Source organism: Panthera uncia (genome assembly GCF_023721935.1).
Source record: "Panthera uncia isolate 11264 chromosome B3 unlocalized genomic scaffold, Puncia_PCG_1.0 HiC_scaffold_1, whole genome shotgun sequence".
Classification (NCBI taxonomy): Eukaryota; Metazoa; Chordata; class Mammalia; order Carnivora; family Felidae; genus Panthera; species Panthera uncia.
In genome coordinates, this window is record NW_026057582.1 from 100,456,302 (window position 1) to 100,475,529 (window position 19,228).

General features: G+C 41.0%; 1 protein-coding gene across 3 annotated transcripts in view; it reads right to left on the bottom strand.

The window, feature by feature from the left end:
• RORA (RAR related orphan receptor A) overlaps window positions 1-19,228 on the bottom strand; it is a 711,367-nt gene that overhangs the window by 28,195 nt on the left and 663,944 nt on the right. For all 3 annotated transcript variants that reach the window (XM_049611700.1, XM_049611701.1, XM_049611702.1), the window contains one exon: window positions 11,745-11,830. In XM_049611700.1, coding sequence (XP_049467657.1) covers window positions 11,745-11,830 — 86 coding nt within the window. The remainder of the gene's footprint in view (window positions 1-11,744; window positions 11,831-19,228) is intronic.

Consider the following 19,228-nt stretch of genomic DNA (forward strand, 5'->3'; position numbering starts at 1 on the left):
GTCAGGTTGGGAGGCCTCAAATTGACCATGTGCTGGGAGTATTTATACCATGGAAACTGGCAAAAGCTACAAATCAGGGCTTGATTTTTTGTTCTGCCTATTGTCTAGATTTAAAAAGTGATCAAGAAGGGGCGCCTGGGAGGCTCAGTTGGTTAAGGGTCCGACTTCGCCCCAGGTCATGATCTCACCATTCGTGGGTTCGAGCCCTGCACCGGGCTCTGTGCTGACAGCTCAGAGCCTTGAGCCTGCTTTGGATTCTGTGTCGCCCTCTCTCTCTGCCCCTCCCCTGCTCATGTTCTGTCTCTCTCTGTCTCTCAAAAATAAATAAATGTAAAAAAAAAATTTAAAAAAAGTGATCAAGAAAACAATAATGTGGGTTAAAGTTAAAAGTATGTAATGTCTCTGGGGCACCTGGGTGGCTCAGTCGGTTAAGCATCTGTCTTCGGCTCAGGTCATGATCCACTGGTCTATGAGTTTGAGCCTCACGTCAGGCTCTGTGGTGACAGCTCAGAGCCTGGAGCCTGCTTCAGATTCTGCGTCTCCCTCTCTCTCTGCCCCTTCCCCACTCACACTGTTTCCTTCTCTCTCTCTCTCTCAAAAATAAACATTTTTTTTTAAAAATTAAAAAATTTAAAAAAGTACGCAATGTCTATATCCACCACATTGTGAACAGCACAACAAATGTGAGGAAATATTCTAGTATTTAAAAACTATTATCTGATTCTGGAAAGAGGTTGCTCATGTCATCACTGATGAATGAGTGAAGTTCCAAAACACGTTTTCCTTATTTCATTTTCCTCTTATTCATTAATGTAAATGAAAGTATCAACATTCGTGTTGGCACTACAGTCTGTCATCAACTGCAAATGTACCTACGGATGGAGGAATTCAGCAAAGATCACTGGGGGCATTTAGTGACACCCATTTGTCTATATGTTTATAATAAAGAATATTGTAGATTTTACTACTTGTAAATTGTGTCACATATCCATGAAACATACACTGAAGTTTGGTATGTACAGATAGACACTGTTTTCCAATGAGTCAGCTGTTAAAAACTGACCAGCAAGTGACTGGACTGAACCCAGTCCTTCCCCAGATTCCCATCACACTATCTGAATGAATCTTCCCTACTTAGGATGGGCCTTTCACCAAAGCTGTGGCTTGGCCTTCTATAGCCCTATCACCCCCAACCCTGTAACACACACACATACTCTCTAGAAACTTCAGCTGAATGGTTTTGTCTTCATTCCAGAACAGAACATATCCCAACCCACCGCCTGTTTCCTAGCTTTGTCTCCTTCGGTGTTTGCTTGCTCAGCCAAGGGACCAACTTCATCCCAGTTACTCAAGGCAGAACGATAAGCTTCATTGCATCTCTGCCTCCTCCCCTCCCCCACCCAAGCAGTCACCGTGTTAGGCTGTTTCTTGCCACTTTCATATTTCTCAAATCCATCTACTTCTCTCCATCTTTACTGCAATTTTCTCAATGCTCCGTATCTGTAATCTCCTGAATTGGTTATTATACAGCCTCCCAAATGGACTTCCTGCTTCCATTCACACTCTCTCCAATCCATTTTCATACAGTCACTGGAGATCTTTTCTAAAACATAAACCTGATCAGGCCACTTCTCTGCTTATTAGCCCTTGAATAGCTCTCTACTACTGACCAGGCCACAACCACCTATCCAGGCAACTCTCTCCTACATTCACTCCTCTTCTCAAAGTCATACTCTGGCCAAGCCTAAACTGCTGTGTTCGCAGTTCCTCATAGGACAGCCACCCCCACAACCCCCCAATTTCACCCCCATTTCCCAGAAGCTCTCCCCTTCTCTTTTTTTTAATTATTATTATTTTTTAACGTTTTACTTATTTTTGAGACAGAGAGAGACAGAGCACAAGCAGGGGAGGGGCAGAGAGAGAGGAGACACAGAATCCAAAGCAGGCTCCAGGCTCTGAGCTGTCAGCACAGAGCCCGACGCAGGGCTCGAACTCACAAACCGCGAGATCACGACCCGAGCCGAAGTTGGAAGCTCAACCGACCGAGCAACCCAGGCGCCCCTCTCCCCTTCTCTTAAGAATTCACTGAGATAATCACTTTCTCTGACTGTGCCCCTTCTAAGACTGGTTGAGGGGCCCCTCCCATGTATACGCTCAGAGCCAGGTCTCCCTCACTGACTGCTTTGTTTCTTTCCAGTAATTAACCCAGTACTTCCAGAAGTCAACAAATACTTGTTGAATGAATGACCAGAGGGAAAAAAAGATGGGACTGATTAAAACCTGTGGTGACAATCATATGCTGAACACCTATTCGATACCAGGCACTATGTAGGACACTTTGCAAACATTATGGATCTGTAATTCACATCAACCTTGCAAAGTGGGTATTGCTGTATCTGTTTTACAATGAGAAAATCAGAGTGCACAGAGGCTAAGCCATGTGTCCAAAGTCGCACAGCAGGTAAGGGGAAGGGCTGAATCCTGGGTGCATCTTATTCTAAACGCCGTAGACTTCTTAATACAGTACCAAAAAAGCATTGAGGCAAGCACGTCGGGCAGATCAAACAAAAGCAGATAAACAACAAAACCAAACAAACGCAAAAGGCCCACTTTTCAGTTCTGTACTCAAAGCTCCATATAATGGTTTAGACACAGGAGAGGGAGGTGACATTTCGCAGGGTACTGAATACCAGGTTTACATATGGGTTGGAAAACATTTTCATTTGCTGGATCTACTTAATAAACGTGGCATTGCCTATGGGGGTTATTAATAGTTTTGCCCAAAGGTGAGGGTTGGCTGGACGGAGGACGATGGGTGTGGGTGGAAAGGTGCTCAGAGGATCTTGCTCTGAGGGGGCTCCCCTCCTGTTTGGGGCTCCTTCTCAGTAAGGCATAGGCTGAAATGCTGATCCGATGTTTGGTCTTTTGACAATTTTCACTTAATGAATTGATTCCTACAGTTCATTAACATACCCACTTCCACTTCTGTATACACATATGTCTTAATTAGCTGTTCATTGGCTGTTTAATTACAAGAAAACAGCTGACAGCTGCCTTGCTGAATTCTAATGGCAGACGCTTTGGAACGGCTACACATTTGCTTTTGACAACCAAGATTTATTCATAACTCTATGATTTATTGTGAATGCTCCTATGCCTGCCTAAATTATTGTATTTTCCGATACAACTAAAAAATTGAAATGGGGGGGGGGAGCTCTTGAAGAGAGTGTGTGTGTCCCTGTCACAGCAGAGAATCTCTTATGTAAAAGATGAACTGTTAGAATTTTATTTCTCTTGGGAAGTTTCTGTTGAGAATATTCAGAAATATGGGAGCGAGGAAGAAGAAACATCTTTGGATAAACATGGGGAGAGAGTTAAGTATTTAAAGTAAAGAAAGAAAGAAAGAAAGAAAGAAAGAAAGAAAGAAAATAATTGCCAACGTAATCTTACTGAGGGGGGAGGAGAGGGCATGAATAGATTAAAATCAGAGACAGGAAGAGGCAGAGGGAAATGATAGAATTAAGTTTCAGGGGGTGGGGTGGGGGCAGGAATAATATTCCCCAAGGAAGCAAATGAAGAAGAGAATTTGTTCTTCAGAAAAGAATAGGCAACCTCATTCGCAAAAGTTAGCTGGTACAGCTCCACACGCATACATCTGGTAGCAATAAATTATGGAATCACAGATCTCCTGAACAACTTTCTCCTTCAATAATGACTGGCCTCCCTGTAGAATTGTATGTGCAAATGATCTCTGATTAAAGCTGACCTCACGTGTCATGTTTGGTAAGCGTAGACGTCTGCTTTGGCATACTGTGATCTGCGACACTCAGACCCAATCCAAATGAACACATTGAACAGCAGGGATTCCCCAGGCAAGCATGAGGGGCCCTGCCCAGAGTCGGATACTACGTTAGAGCCCCTACTGAGGACAAGGCCATAAGCCCAGCACTGCCTGTGAGCCGAGGAAGGGCAGTAGTTACTGAGACATGATTAAGACCAAAACAAAGAAACAAAAAATACAACAATAAAAAAAAAATCCAAATCATCTGGATGCACATTGGAATTTAACACACTCTACTACACTCTACTACCAGTGTATTTCATCACAGGACTGGAAGAGTGAGCTACATACATTTTTTTTTCTTATCACCTGTATATAACAGAACCGAAACCCTGATGTCACAGGATGCAGAAACAGCCACGTCTATTTTTTGTTTTAAATGGCTAGCTCTAATGTTGGGTCCAGGTGTTCTAAAACACTAAAATAAGGGTTAGGGATGCCTGAGTGGCTCAGTCGGCTGGGCATTTGATGCTTGATTTCGGGTCAGGTCACGATCTCATGGTTCCTGGGTTTGAGCCCCGCATCGGGCTCTGTGCTGACAGTGTGGGGCCTGCTTGGGATTCTCTCTCTCTCACTCTCTCTCTGCCCCTCCCCTGCACACATGCACACACATTCTCTCTCTCTCAAAATAAATAAACTTAAGAAAAAATAAAAGTGTTGGGCAGGAATATATCACTGTTGAAAAGTGGATAAAATTGCTCCAAAGCTAGTAACATTTCACAACTGAAATAAAAATATTAAAATCCTCTAAGAAACAGTTGGAGCCTAAATGGAATATTTATGGACATTTCTTTTTAGCCTAAAACATAAAAAGCTCCAGAAATTGCTTTAACTCTTTCAGGAAAAAAAAGAAAAAAAGAAAAGTACCAATTGTGCACTCTGGCTATCTTTGAAAGGCTTTTTATTGTTAACCTCAGATAGCATATTGTTTTTTTTTAATCATTTGTTTTGAGAGAGTGCATATGAGAGAGCATGTGTATGTGCAAGGAGGGGGGGAGGGGCAGAAGAAGAGGGAGAGAATCTTAAGCAGATTCCATGCTCAGCAGAGCCCAACGTGGGGCTCGATCCCACAACCGTAAGATCATGACCTGAGCCAGAATCAAGAGTCTGAAGCTGAACCAACAAAGCCACCCAGGCGCCCCTCAGATAGCATACTGTTAATGCAAAGATACTCCTCCAAATTCTCTGGGTGGAAAAGCAAACTTTGCATAAGACATCATCTTACATGTATTAATTGACGAATAAGTATGTGACAAACAAACGCTAGTCTGTTGTTACCCTATCAAGAGCAAAAGGTCTTAAATGTAATCAGAAATCAATTTGCCAACTCCAACACTTGACTGTACATTATTATTTAAAAAGTTAAAGTTGAAACTGTATATCCAAAAAATCTAAAGAATATAGATTTAAAAAAAAACCTGTGTTTTTTATCATGAGATAAATTTTTCTTCATCATCATCTGAGCAGCCACTGTATCTAATAATGAAGCTGGGAAGGGAAGTGGAATGACAAATAGGGCCATTTCTCAAAGGAAACCAACCAGTGTCATTTTTCTATAAACACTTCAGCAGTTTTATTCACTTTGAAGACTGACCCTCAATCCTAATATCTGCAGCCTCTTGTTTTATTTCTGGCCTTTTCTTCTGCCTGCCTATTCCATGGCCTGGCCCCTCCTCCCAGGCAGGCCTGCCTCAGTTTACCCCACACCCGCCTCCTAACTTATCCAGTGCTAAGACTCAATTCTGTTCCAAGACCTCAAAAATATCTTTAGTGACAGACCCACACCCCTGCAGACCTATTATCTATGTTTTTCTGAGATGCAACATTCAAGGCATGACCAAGGCTGGTATACTGTTACCTCATTATTTCAAGAGAACAAGTAAAGTACCTTCGTAATAAAAACCTTGGCATAATGGACTCTTTATAAATTTGGGAATGGCGTACCTATTTGTCCTTATTTTCCAGTGTCCACAGAAAGCTACCCTTTGCCCCACTTAAACCGGATTATATGTTGTCCGCAAAATACAACCAAGACTTTCCCGTCTGTGGGTTCTTGCTGCCTAGTGGGTATGTGCTGTTTGTGCCACATCATAGACTGTGACATTACTCCAGGATTTTGTTCTTTTTATGTGCATATATTTCTCAAAACCTTTTAAGTTTATTTATTTATTTTGAGAGAGAGAGAGAGAGAGAGAGCACACGGGAAGGCAGAAAGAAAGAATCCCAAGCAGGCTTAGTGCTGTCAGTGCTGAGACCAACATGGTCCTTGATCACATAAACAGTGAGGTCATAACCTGAGGCTAAATTAAGAGTCAGACACTTAACCAACTGAGCCACCCAGGCGCCCCTTATTTTATTTTTAAATGTTCATTTCTTTTTGAGAGAAAGGAGAGAGATTGGCAGACAGAATCCAAAGAAGGCTCCGCACCTTCAGCACAGAGCCCGATGCAGGGCTCGAATCCATGAATTGCAAGATCATGACCTGAGCCGAGATCAAGAATCGGACACTGCTAGGAGCCCCATTTTTATGTATGTTTTAAATGAACTTCACTGAGGCATAAATTAAATACAAAAACGCACCACTAAGTGAAGAGTCCACTTTGAAGAATTCTGACAATGGGCACACCTGTGTAACTACCGCCACCTTAGAACATTGCCACAAACCACAAAAGTGTCCTTCCCTTAGCGGTCATTCCTCACCTTGGCTCTAGGTAACCATATCTGCTTTCTGCCATTATAGATTTAAGATTGGTACTTCTTCTAGAATGATTTCTGAGCGCAATTCTATGGTATGTATTCTGTTTCTGGCTTCTCTCCTTTACCAGAATGTTGTTTTGTGCATACAGGGTACATTCTCTCTTATCGCCAAACAGCATTCCATTCTATGGATCTTCTTTATCCATCCACCACCCACGTTTACTCCTTTTTCACTTGACGGGCATTTGGGTTCTTTCCAAAGCTTTGTGGACATTGTGAATAAAGGGGCTGCAAATACTCACAGAAAAGTCTTTCTATGACAGGTGCTTGTGTTTCTTTCCGGGAAACACCAAGGATCGGGTGTGAGGTCACATGTTAGGTTGATGCTTATGAGATGCCACCTTTCTTCAGAGGGGCTGTGCCACTTCACAGCCCCGCCCCCAGATGACAGGAGACTGGGAAATTCACCAGTTTCTCTGTATCTTCATCAGGTTTATCATTGGGAGAGTTTTTGTTCTTCTTCGTCTTGCTGCTGTTTTGTTCTATTTTAATTTTAGTCTCTCAGGTGAAGATGTCATGGTATTTCCCTGTGGTTTTATTTACATTTCCCTAATGATTAGAGATCTTGAGACTGTATCCATGTGTTTATTGGCTCCTTGTCCGGGTTTTGTGAAGAGACGGTTCTTATTATTGTTCCTTTTTATTATTATTTTTGTCCTTTTATTTATTTTCAGATTTGGCTTTTTCTCCTTCTATTTCTTCCAGTACGTGGCTTGCCTTTTCGTTTTACTAATGATAGCTTTTGAAGGGCACAAATTTTCAATTTTGATGAAGTCCAATTTATTATTTTTTAAAATAAGGTAAGGACTTCAGTGTGTGGTCTGAGGAAATATTTGTATGTCTACTGTTACAATGACATGATTCCTTCTAGAAATAATACAGCATTATGTCGTTTTCTTAGGATATTCTTTTTTTTCTTCCTCTTCTTTTAAAAAATGTTTATTTATTTTGAGACAGAGAGAGAGTGAGTGGGGCAGGGGGTGGGGTGAGAGATGCAGAGAGAGGGAGAGAGACAGAATCCCAAGCCCCAACATGGGGCTTGATCTCATGAACCATGAGATCATGACCTGAGCCAAAATCCAGTCAGATGCTTAACCAACTGAGCTACCCAGGTGCTCTTCTGACCCTTTTTTTTAATGTTTTATTTTACTTTTGAGAGAGACAGCGAGAGGGTGAGCACATGTGTATGTGGGCACATGTGAGTAGGGGAGGGGTAAAGAGGGGGACAGAGGACCTGAAGCGGGCTCTGCACTGACAGCACAGATGCAGGGCTTGAACTCACAAACAGTAAGATCATGACCTGAGCTGAAGTCAGATGCTTAACCCACTGAGCCATCCAGGTGCCCCAGTTAGTACATTCTTTAAGTTAATTTTTGCTTTCAGGGAAAGGTATAAACGTGAAGTTAATTTTTTCCTTTTTCATATTAATGTCTAGTTGTTTCAGCAACATTGTTTGAAATGACCCATCTTTCTTTCATTGAATTAAATTGGCATCTTTGTCAAAATTCAACTGACCTTAAATGGGTGGATCTCTTCCTGAACTTCCTCCCCCCTTTAAAATTTTTTTTCTGGTTTACTAAATCTAGGATTTAGTTCTTGCATTGTTATTTAGCTTTTCCTATGCAGACCTCACCTCTACAACTAGATCATAAACTGCTTGAGGGAAGGATCAGGTCTTCTATGTCTTTGGACCCCTTACAGCTCTTATATGGTGCCTGGCCCCAAGGTGGGGGTGGTTCTCATTATTTTGTTTTTATTAGCAAGGTCTGCATAACAAATAGCAAATGGTCACAAAATTAAGACTTGACCCCTGCATGTCCTAGAAATGATAGCTGACTACAGTAGCATGACTCAAGCATGTGGAATTTGGCTAGGAATGATTATAACAACAGCCAACACTTACTGAGTGATTGTTATACGCCTGGCATTTTTCTCAGCGCTTTACCTAAATGCATGTGATAACCCCAGGAAATAACTACAATTACTATCTTGATATTACAGATGGGAAAGAGGCACAGAGAGGTTGGGTCGGTGCTCAAGTCAGTAAACAGAAGAATTAGATTCAAACCCAGGCAGTCTTGTTCCAGAGTCAGATCATAAGTGTGACGCAATACTGTCTCTCCACAGGTGGCAAAGGGGACATGGAGAGGGTGAGCTGGGAACACCCAAGAAGCAGAGAAACAGCTATGAAACTTCTATCAGTTTTGCTGTTGATGTGCAATGCTTACCTGAGTAAATATGTGGTAAAATGAATGATCATTTCAGCAATTAAATAGGTTCTCTGGTTTCTAATGGTTTCAGGTGGTTGACTTTAAAATGCAATTTAAAATACATTCACAAAGTGATTAGCTCCAAAAATGACTGAGTCCCTTTCCTTCCTTTCATTAGATATCTATTTATATATATAATTAGAAATTATCCTTATGGCTAATGATCCTATCACAGAGATAAACTATTTACAATTTATGATGTTGTAACCACCCTCACCTGGTTAGAGCATGATAAATCATTAACATCAATGGCAAAAGCAGAAGTCTCTTGACTTCACCACAACTAGAGATAAAAACATTAATTATAGCAGAGAGAAATTATAATTGCAGAGCAAATACCATACGCATCAAATATCAACACATACCACTGCACTGGTCCCAGGCTGGGCATAGGCCCAATCTGTTAATAAAACTAAGTTTTAATTGTTTGTCTTTGTGATTTCCAGTGTATAAAGTCAACAGGACAGGAGAATAGAACCACAGATAACCAAGAAACAAACAAACAAAAAAACCAAAAAACCCCTCACTTTGGCATTGAGGCGGTATGAGATTCGGAAGGGAATCTAGAAAAGTGATAACTATGAAATAATAGCTGCCTTTTGCTTTCTTTTTTTTTAGTTTATTTATTTTGAGAGAGAGAGTAAGACAGAAAGAGAGCGCACATGTGTGCAAGTAGGGGAGGTCCAGAGAGAGAGGGAGAAAGAGAGAGAATCCCAAGCTGTCACTGTGGAGCCTGATGTGGAGCTTGAATTCACGAACCGAGAAATCATGATCTGAGCTGAGGTTGGACACTTAGCCGACTGAGCCACCTAGGCACCCTGTGCCTTTTGTTCTCTTATCGCTGTTATTTTTGTCATAGATAAACATTGGGAGTAAAAAGAAAACACACATTGTTTATGCCTATGTAAACCCAGTGGTTCTCAGACAATTCTGATTTTACTGAACAGCCTGTTGTTAATTAATCTTCTGAATTGTTGGGTATTCATACGAGGTGGCCCCCACCTCTACCCTGGCCCTGCCTCAGATGCCACTCTTAGGTATTCACTCTGGTTGGCACAGAAAACGACACGTGGCATTACTAAGAGACTCAGAGAGAGTAGTCAGCTTCTCAGGCAGAATGAAGGGACACGTGGGTAATGCCCAGGACCCTGTCCACTTCAGGAAATACCCAGGCGCTGTGCAACGCACAATATCATGTTTGCTTGGAATTTCTGGTAGGGGGCATCACCGTCTATATTCCCTTCACCGAGAAAGGCTGGGTTATCTTCCAGCAGGACGAGGTGTGAGCACAGAGTAGGTGGGGGTGAAGTGTGACGGCTGCCCAGCCACGTCAGCCGAATTAACTTTGAAAATCAATGGGATGTCAGTCGTTGCAGCCAGACCACCCTCCCTTACATCCTGGGATGGCATAGGTCACACAGTTGATTTCATTGTGTCTACTTTTATTTACTTAATTGATTAATTTTGAGGGAGGGCAAATTGAAGAAGTAAAAGGACATAATTTTTTTTTCTTAGTAATCTAGACCCTGAGGCCTTGAGGACTGATGTAACGATGAACAATTCAAAATCCCCTTTAAGTAGCAAACCCCTTATTCCTAAAAGGCAGATGATTAAAAAAAAAAAAAAAAAAGCATGCTTGGCGGTGTGCAGAAAGCTCAAGAAGCACCAAGATGGGATCAATACAGCGGATCTGTATGCGTACAAAGCAACACATGTTACCATGATTAAGAGTAAAACAAAGACTTAAGGAAATTACGAGGCAAATTTCCCTGAAATCTCCCAGTAGTTATTTGTTATCAGAAGGTGATTTTGTATTTTATGACATTATATTTTCTAATTTCACTGAAGGAAAGCTAACCAAATTTGTGGATTTTATTTTATTTTATTTTTTTGCCTTAGCCTCAAAACGCCTTAGGGCTAATCAGGCCTGGTTCAGTGGCAATCAACTGTCTCAGAGGCCTCCTGCATGTTTAAATAGCTTCTTGCCTGTTTATTTTGCACTGTTTTATCCTGTAAGCTGTCTCAAGGCCCTTCCAATATAAGCCGGAGGATTTAAATCTTAATAAATTGAAATTTGAATAACAGAGGCAATCTGGGTTTGGAGGTCTTGAATGATGAGGATAAACATCTCTATTCCCATTCCCACATTATGCCTGTGCTGAACGTATTGCCCTCGATCAGCATCAGCGATAATTAAGTAGTAACAACAGCAAGAAGAATGAAAATATTTCGATTTAAATAGCACTTTTCAGTTTGCAAGGACTTTTATTTACAGGTTTTCACGCTATCCTTGGAATAGTTCTAAAAGGTAGGAAGAACAGGTGTTATGCCCACTTTATAGATGAAGAAACTGAGTCACTAAAAGATTAAAACAAGCCCAAGCAAGAGGGACAGTGGTAGCATTAGGACCAGAACCGAGTTCTATCCAGTGGCTTTGCTGTAATTTGGCTAGATATATCAACATATGTGTGCCAACAGTAAGATTCTGATTACATTCTGATTAAACCATTGGAAATATTTTCTTATAAAGTTTATAACAGGGACACTACAGAAATCCAGAGTCATTTCTTTAAAAAACAAAAAAAACAAAAAAAAAAACCCCAAAAGGGATTGTTCATCAGTTCAATCAATTCCAGGATTGGAAGTGACAAGCAATGCTCAAATACTTTCCTCTAGCTTCCTGTTAGTTTGATGGAAGGCATAAAAATATATACGACTTCCTTAATTATAATTTAACACCAAAATATTTATTCCGTCCTGTCATTTCTCATCACTCAAAATGCCAGGGAGTTGAATTTTTAGACATAGCAGAAGTAACATCGCAAAGATACATTCCAGCATTAATAGAAACAACAACAACAATTAAAAAGGCTTACCTTGCAGCCTTCACATGTAATGACACCATAATGGATTCCTGATGATTTGTCTCCACAGATCTTGCAAGGAATAATTTCAATTTGAGCTGCAACAGAAGCACGCAACCAGTTAATTACATTTTCTTTTAAACACCTTATAAAAGCGTTCCCTGATCAGCATTTGTATAGTGAAAACTAATAACCTGCTAAACATTATACTGCATTAACTATTCATTGCTGAACTGTGAGGGTCCCCCTAGAGCCCTGGACTAAATTATGGCTGCTCGTTATATAATAGCTTTCGGGTTATTAAAATGGGTCATTTGAGAAGGTGTTTAAGAACCCACAAGAAGACTGGAATCAGCATTTCAAAGCCTTCAAGAACTGGAGAGCTCGCAGTTTAGGCCTCAGAGCAAAGCAGATACTAAAATGTTCCCTCCGATCTCATTTTCCATCATTATTTTTAAAAGGTCATAAATCTGTCTTGGCTGAGCACTGCAGCTCCACTGGTAGGGAAAAAATATACTCCAAAAAGTCAAGACTACTTAGGAAAATGATTCAACTCGAAATATTAATAAGTTACATATGATGGCAAGATAAGAATGCCTTAATCATCTTTTTCAATTAATGTAGCTGCCATGTGTTAAAAATCAGTCCATTTGTGTATGATCAAAACCTTTTAACCATTAAGTTAATATCCTAGCTGAATTTAATAATGGTGAATCCTGACCAATCGTATAGGTAGCTTCTGAGTTCTTCAAGTTGGAAATTGACTGCCTGGTACAGCGTGTGTGTGTTTCTATCCAATTGATTACTTGAAGATGCCTCATACTGGAACACCACCCAAAGACTAATATACATGACACCAAAGTTGTCAAAGATGACAAAGCACATTTCTGAGCAAACACAATAGATCTTTAGCACAGTTGGTTGGAAAGAACAAAATTAAGGATTTAAAAAAATAACCTAAGGAAGAGAGTAATTAGGCAAAACAAAGTTCTTGGCTCACCCATTAAATATAATTTGTATGTGAAATAAAGATCAACACTGAGCTGGAGATACAGGACGGCAACGTTCACCAGTTTACCTGGAATGTTCCATTTTGCTAAGTTTTATTTCTCATGGGCTTCACTATGGATATCATAGTATCATAGATTACTAACTCACACACACAAACACAACTGCAAGAGCATAAGTGGACTTCATTTTCATATAGCCCCGAACTGGCTCCACGCCTTACACAAAGCAATGACTTAACCTAAGGGCTATGTTGCACGATGTAAGTAACACACTTATACATATAGCCCGCTCTTAGTTCTAACGTAATCCCATATCCTGGAATAATTTCCACAACCTCTTACTGCGGATTTGATGCAATGTTTGCATTTAATACTCAGAAACAGCATACATTAAATTACTGGATTTAACCTCATTATAAACCATGTGTACCTGCTAACTTCCTTTCAAGGGGACTAGTACAGGACTGCAGTGACTTTTAGGGAGTGCAAGCTATTCTAGAAGGAGAGGCCTTTTCGTGTCGATCACTTTTAGTGTTGACATACTAGGCTTCATTGTCCAGAATTAAAGATTGTTTGACATCTTACATCCAGTACATTTTCTGTAATGGGGAGGTTTTCTAATATGTACATAATGGTGTTTACGTATATTGTCTATTCTGAGTTACACAGCTTAATGGGTTATAAGGTTGCATTTAACAAAAATGATCATTTCTAAATCTTCCACCACATCTTGATGTCTTGTTTGATTTCTTCACGGAAATTCTTTATGAAATGTGAACTCTAATAATGCTTCACATTTATGGCTCCTCCAGTATTTTTAATATAGTCAAGGCCAAGTTTTGTGTCACATAGTGTCTGTAGATCTAGATAGAGTTATGTCCAACCTTTTTGAGACACAAAAGCCAAGTGGTAGTAGAGACATTCTGGAAGGTGATGTCAGCTGAGAGTGATGGCCTGGATTTTCCCATATGAATTAAGTAGTCTATAATGAGAACCAGCCTCCGCCACCCCTCCCCCAACCCCTAAGGAATAGAATAATTAGGCAACACGAAGTATCTGGACCATCTATTAAACAAAATTTATATGTGAAATAAAAAGACGGACACTGAGCTTTTCCTATGTCTTACCTCAAGCCGTAATCACAGAAATTAGACACAGATGAACCTCATTAGGCCCTATAGTTTAAGTCTGTATCAAAACTACCTGAGGCAATTAAAGCAATGTTAGTGCTGAATTTGGACCTTTCAAGAGTTACCTTCCTTCCAGCTTAACAATAGTGAGATCAAGCACACCTATTTAGTTCTTTAAAAGATATGAAGGCCCTCCAATATTGGGAATGCTGAGTAAAGCTGTATCTAGATCGAATGGAGAATAGCGTATTGCTGTTCATTTTGCCTGGGGTCAGAGTGGATTATCCATGAGAAGTGAAATGATGATGCAAACATCACCTTGATAGGTAAGACCCAAACACCTGCCAGTGGCTCCTGTCATCCTGCAAGTGATATATGCAAGGCACAGAGGGGTCTGCTCATGATGGCGGGAGCCCTGGGATCCGGGCCCAGAACTTCCACCCTCAGAATGACTCATGGCTTGGCTCGGGCTGGAGAATGGGACAGGAGGGTGGTTGTAGCACAAACCCAGAGTTTGGTACCAACTACTGCATAGCTCTGCTGGTCTGAGTCAGGCTCCCAAATTCTTGGGGTTCAGCCTTGCTTCAGCTCCCAGGTCTTCAGATCTGGAGGACACTCAAGCCTGAGACATATTTCACAAGATTTATGGAGGCCAAGATGCTTAGTCTGAATGGACTCACTGTATATTGACCTGTATTTTCAAGCAGGGGTCATTTACCCAGACCTCTGACTCCCGCTGTGTTTGTGCTTAGTTCTAGGGGACAATGTTGGCCAAAGAATCAGAACTGGAAAAGCCTCACTAGGAATCTCATAGTAAGGTGATGGGAGCAGTCTCCAAAGCAAAATTCAGGTGTTCTGATTGGCCAGATTAAACTATTCTACTAGCTTACCCCCCGGGTGGCTCTCTTATCTCAGAAGACAATTTCAGTTGCAAGTGCTCTTTAGGAAATGATTAAAACCCACCTGCTCCAAAAAAGCAAACTGTCTGAATGTGATCTGATCACATGTGTTGATATTTCCAGAAAGCAAACATTTGCAGATTGGAGCGGGGCACTTACTCAACCTTCCATTTAATCCAACAATGCATAAAAGCCACTTCCCTCCACCTTTTAGTCAATTCACAGAATTCAAATGTATCAATGAAGGAAAAAAATGCCTTGCAATATTTTTTCAAAAGGAAAGCAGTTTAGTTCTTTAAATTTGAGTTTTCAGACCAGTAAGAGGGAAAAGGACAAAAATCCCTTTTGCCCTTTGCTTTCTATCCCTCAGGCTTTTTCATTTTCTAACAGGCAGTGTTGTGTCTTTTCAAAATAATCTTCTCTTAAGACAAATTATGAGTCTTGGCCCATATATATACTGCACACATTAACTCAGCCAGCCTTTCAAAGGATGAGTTCTGTCAGACACCACTACTGTCACAAGTATATTGATTAAATTAGTCCACATACATATTCATTGCAGCAAAGACGTTCATTGTGTAGCAGAATATCTGAAGCAAGACGTACACATATAATCATGAATTGGCTTAACAATGCACAATCTTGCTATGAAAAATTCTAATTTGCCCACATTTTCTGCTCTATTGCCTAAATAATTTGCTCTCTCACGCACCCTAAGTAATTCAAGCACGCTCTCCACACCTGCAGAGGCAAATTTCTGCAGTTTCAAGGAGCTGACAACAAGTGGCAGCGGGGAGTCAGGAAATCCTGGAATGCAAGTGTGCTAATTAGCCAAGTGGTCCTTGGGCTGGGCTGTCATTTCACATTGTACTTTGAGAAAAGCCTGGCTCTTTACTTTTCATTATAAAAGGGACAAGAACATGGACAATGGCATTCTTAACACTTCACTTATTCCTCAGTACCTTTTTGGGGAGATATCTTAGTCCAGAGAAAAATACCCATTCTCTCAAAGAATTAAAAAATACAATTGTACAAGAGCTGTACCCATTCAATGGGGGAAAAGGTGATGCCATGATAATCTAATGGATTTATAACTAACAATAATAATATGAAATGTGTATTTGGCTTATAATGTGTTAGGCATTATATCCACTTCTCCAATAACCCTATGAGGAAGGTGGTACCATCACCATCACCATCACCATCACCATCACCATCACCATCACCATCATCTGCATTTTTCAGATGAGAAAACTGAAGCTCAGAGAGACTAAATAACTTGCCCAAAGTCAGAGAGCTAGGGAGATGGAAGGCTGGGATTTGGACACATTTTGTCTTTTTTGTTTAACTCAAAAGTTTAGTTTTTTTTTTTTTTTTCCCCATTTCCCACCATAGTTCACAGCCAAGCTAACCTTCTCCAATAACAAACATCAGGAACATACTATGACTGGTATGCCACCACTCACCAAGGATGCAAAGGACACAACACAAATGATTTGGTTAAACTTACATAACTACTGAGAACCGATGTCAAGATATCTTTCTGGAAGTTATACGTAATTACTTTATAACCAAGTACTTTATAATTGTAAGAAATCATCAACCTTCTAGAACATTCTTCTTCATTTTACAGAATTTCGAGTAGAGTTTTTGACCTTAAGATGACTAACACCAACGTTTAACAATTCTTAAGGTTGGGCAAATTACTTCACCTCTCTGAGCCTCTGTTTCATATTTGAAGATCCAGTGAAATAATGGAGACGTGATACAGCACATAAATGATTATTGTATGCATGTATTCTATGTAGATACACATGCACATCATACAGAAATATTTGGCACTCAATAAATAGTAGTTATTATTATTGCTATTGTTGATAAGAAATCCTGCCTTATAGCGAAATTAAAGTCTTTTCTCCAGACTTTAAGCTCTTTCCAACGTGGGGATAGAGAAAAGCTGCTTATCCTCCAAATAATATGACAGGCAGTTCAGACCAGCCACCACAGCAATCCTTTACAGCCTCGGCACTTAACCGCTACGACGCGGCCGTATGTTGCCATCCGTTATGGTGTGTGTCACAAGGAATTTGTTACTAATAATGGTAAAAAAAAATTGAATTTTTTATTGGTTCATATAAAGGATAAACTAATAGGGGCCTACAGTTACCTCAATAATATCTGCCACTCTAGCTCACATACACAACCAGATACTTTCTTGAACTGGACTGAACAGGGCGGGGTTCCTGCTGGCTTGCCAGGAAAATGGCCCAACCTTGGATGCACCCGAGACAGGAAGTTATATGGATGAATGTTAACGCGAGTTTGTGTGTCTTGCAAAAACAATCGAGAACTACCGCTTAAAAAAAAAAACCCCAAGGGGTGCCTGGGTGGCTCAGTCGGTTGAGCGCCGACTTCGGCTCAGGTCACGATCTCGCGGTCCGTGAGTTCGAGCCCCGCATCGGGCCCCTGTGCTGACAGCTCAGAGCCCGGAGCCTGTTTCAGATTTTGTGTCTCCCTCTCTCTGACCCTCCCCCATTCATGCTCTGTCTCTCTCTGTCTCAAAAATGAATAAAAACGTTAAAAAAAAATTAAAAAAAACAAAACAAAACGAAACAAAAAAAACCCCAAAAACAAAACAACCAAAACTCCCAAACAACTATCTTTTATACCAATCTGTGGACAGCTTTTTTTTCTGGAGGGCTGAGAATGTGGAGGACTTTGTACTTGCCATGTTACATATTCCCCTAATATTTGAATTTTTTACAACCAGCATGTATTACTTTTGTAAGCAGAAAAACCAATAAAGATTAAAAAAGAAAAACCCTAAGGCATTTGATTTTTATTTTCGGTAAAATGGCTTGAGTCCTTTATGGATTAGACACTTTATTTTATCCCCAGTTTAAAACTGCTGGGGTATTAAAAGCTTCTGTGGCTGCCTGGATGGCAGGCTGGCCTGCGTGTCAAGGCCGGCTGGTGGATGCTACACCTGCTTACCTGCTCCTGGCTTCTAGAGTTTCATGGCTCCTCTGGGTCTAGCCACCTCCTAGTTCCAGGGACATTGTGCCCTGCCCAATGGGGTCCCACTGAGGGGACAAAAGTCGGGGCTGAAAGTCACCTGGCTGTTGAGCCTGAAGGGTGTCTGTAACAGCCCGGGGTAAGGGAGCTTTGCACGGATTTGTCTGCCCAGATAAGCACTTTTTTCTCAAACCAACCTTGCAGATATGGTGCCGTTCTTCATAATGTGCAAAGGCGCTGTGTGTACTAGTGGTGAACAATTCAGGGAGCAAAATGATTTTCCTCCACTCTCTCAGGGCTGCCGCTGGAGGCCACAGGCCGCCGCAGGATTTGCAGAGAGCTCTCATTACCTCTCCACGGTGGGAGGGGAAGAGACTGTGGGCTTTGAATAGTTCGGCACATTCTGTTTTCCTGGATGCAAGGCTCGGGAGTACAGCATGGGTATGTTCCACAGCCCAGGCATGCTCAGTAGTCCTTCAGGGTGGGGAGGGCCAAGTTCCAGCTGCAGCCTATACAAACTAACGATCAACTTATTCTGCCATTTTGTCTACTAAATATATACCAATACTAGTATGTTTCTCTGTTATGGTCCTTCCTTCTATGGACTTTGGATTCTTTCATAACAGTACTTAATCCTCCCTAAACATCACCAAAGCAATTAGCCACCTAATTAGAAAAGCCCTACCCCCTTTGCAGTGCAGCCTTGTGGTCATTTCTGGCGACAATAATAACATCTGATTTTTGCAGGGTTGTGTAACAAATTTTAAAGTTTTTGTTCTCATTAGCTTGTTTTGATTTTGATGCTTACAACAACTCTGAAGTAGGCTGCTGGGTATTATTATCCCCATTTTACAGATGCAGAGAATGAATCTCAGGAGGGTTAAATGGTTTCTTCTCTAGGTCTAGATTTCCCAGAGATTTAATCATAGAGGCAGCCACGAGTAAGACTGACCTGGCGTCTCTTTCCTATTCAGGATTATTTGGTGCCTTCAGGTTTATGCTATCATCAATCTGGGGCTCTCGAGGGGAGATGACAGGAGAAAGTGCTGTAGGCTGATTTACCTAACAAGCAGAGCTTGCAACACTTCCAAGTCTCCCTCTGACCCTTGACTCCCTGGGTGGCCTCAAACAAGTCACCAAGTCACTCACACCCCCACTTCCTCCGTCCACAAAATGGGAATAATTCTTACCTCCCAGGCAGGTGGTGGCCAATGAATGCTCGCAAAGCTCTTTGAAGATGAAAAGACTTATATAAATGGGAAGCTTTAGGAAGCTTGGCATATCATTCTTGGCAAGGGCCAGGACGCCGTGCCCTCACTACCCACAACAGGCTTCTCCACAAAGCGAATAAAGAAAAATACACAGAACTGTAATTTTCATCTGCTAGCTAGACTTGAGTTTTGTTTTGTTTTGTTTTGTTTTTAATTGGTGGTTTCCAAAAT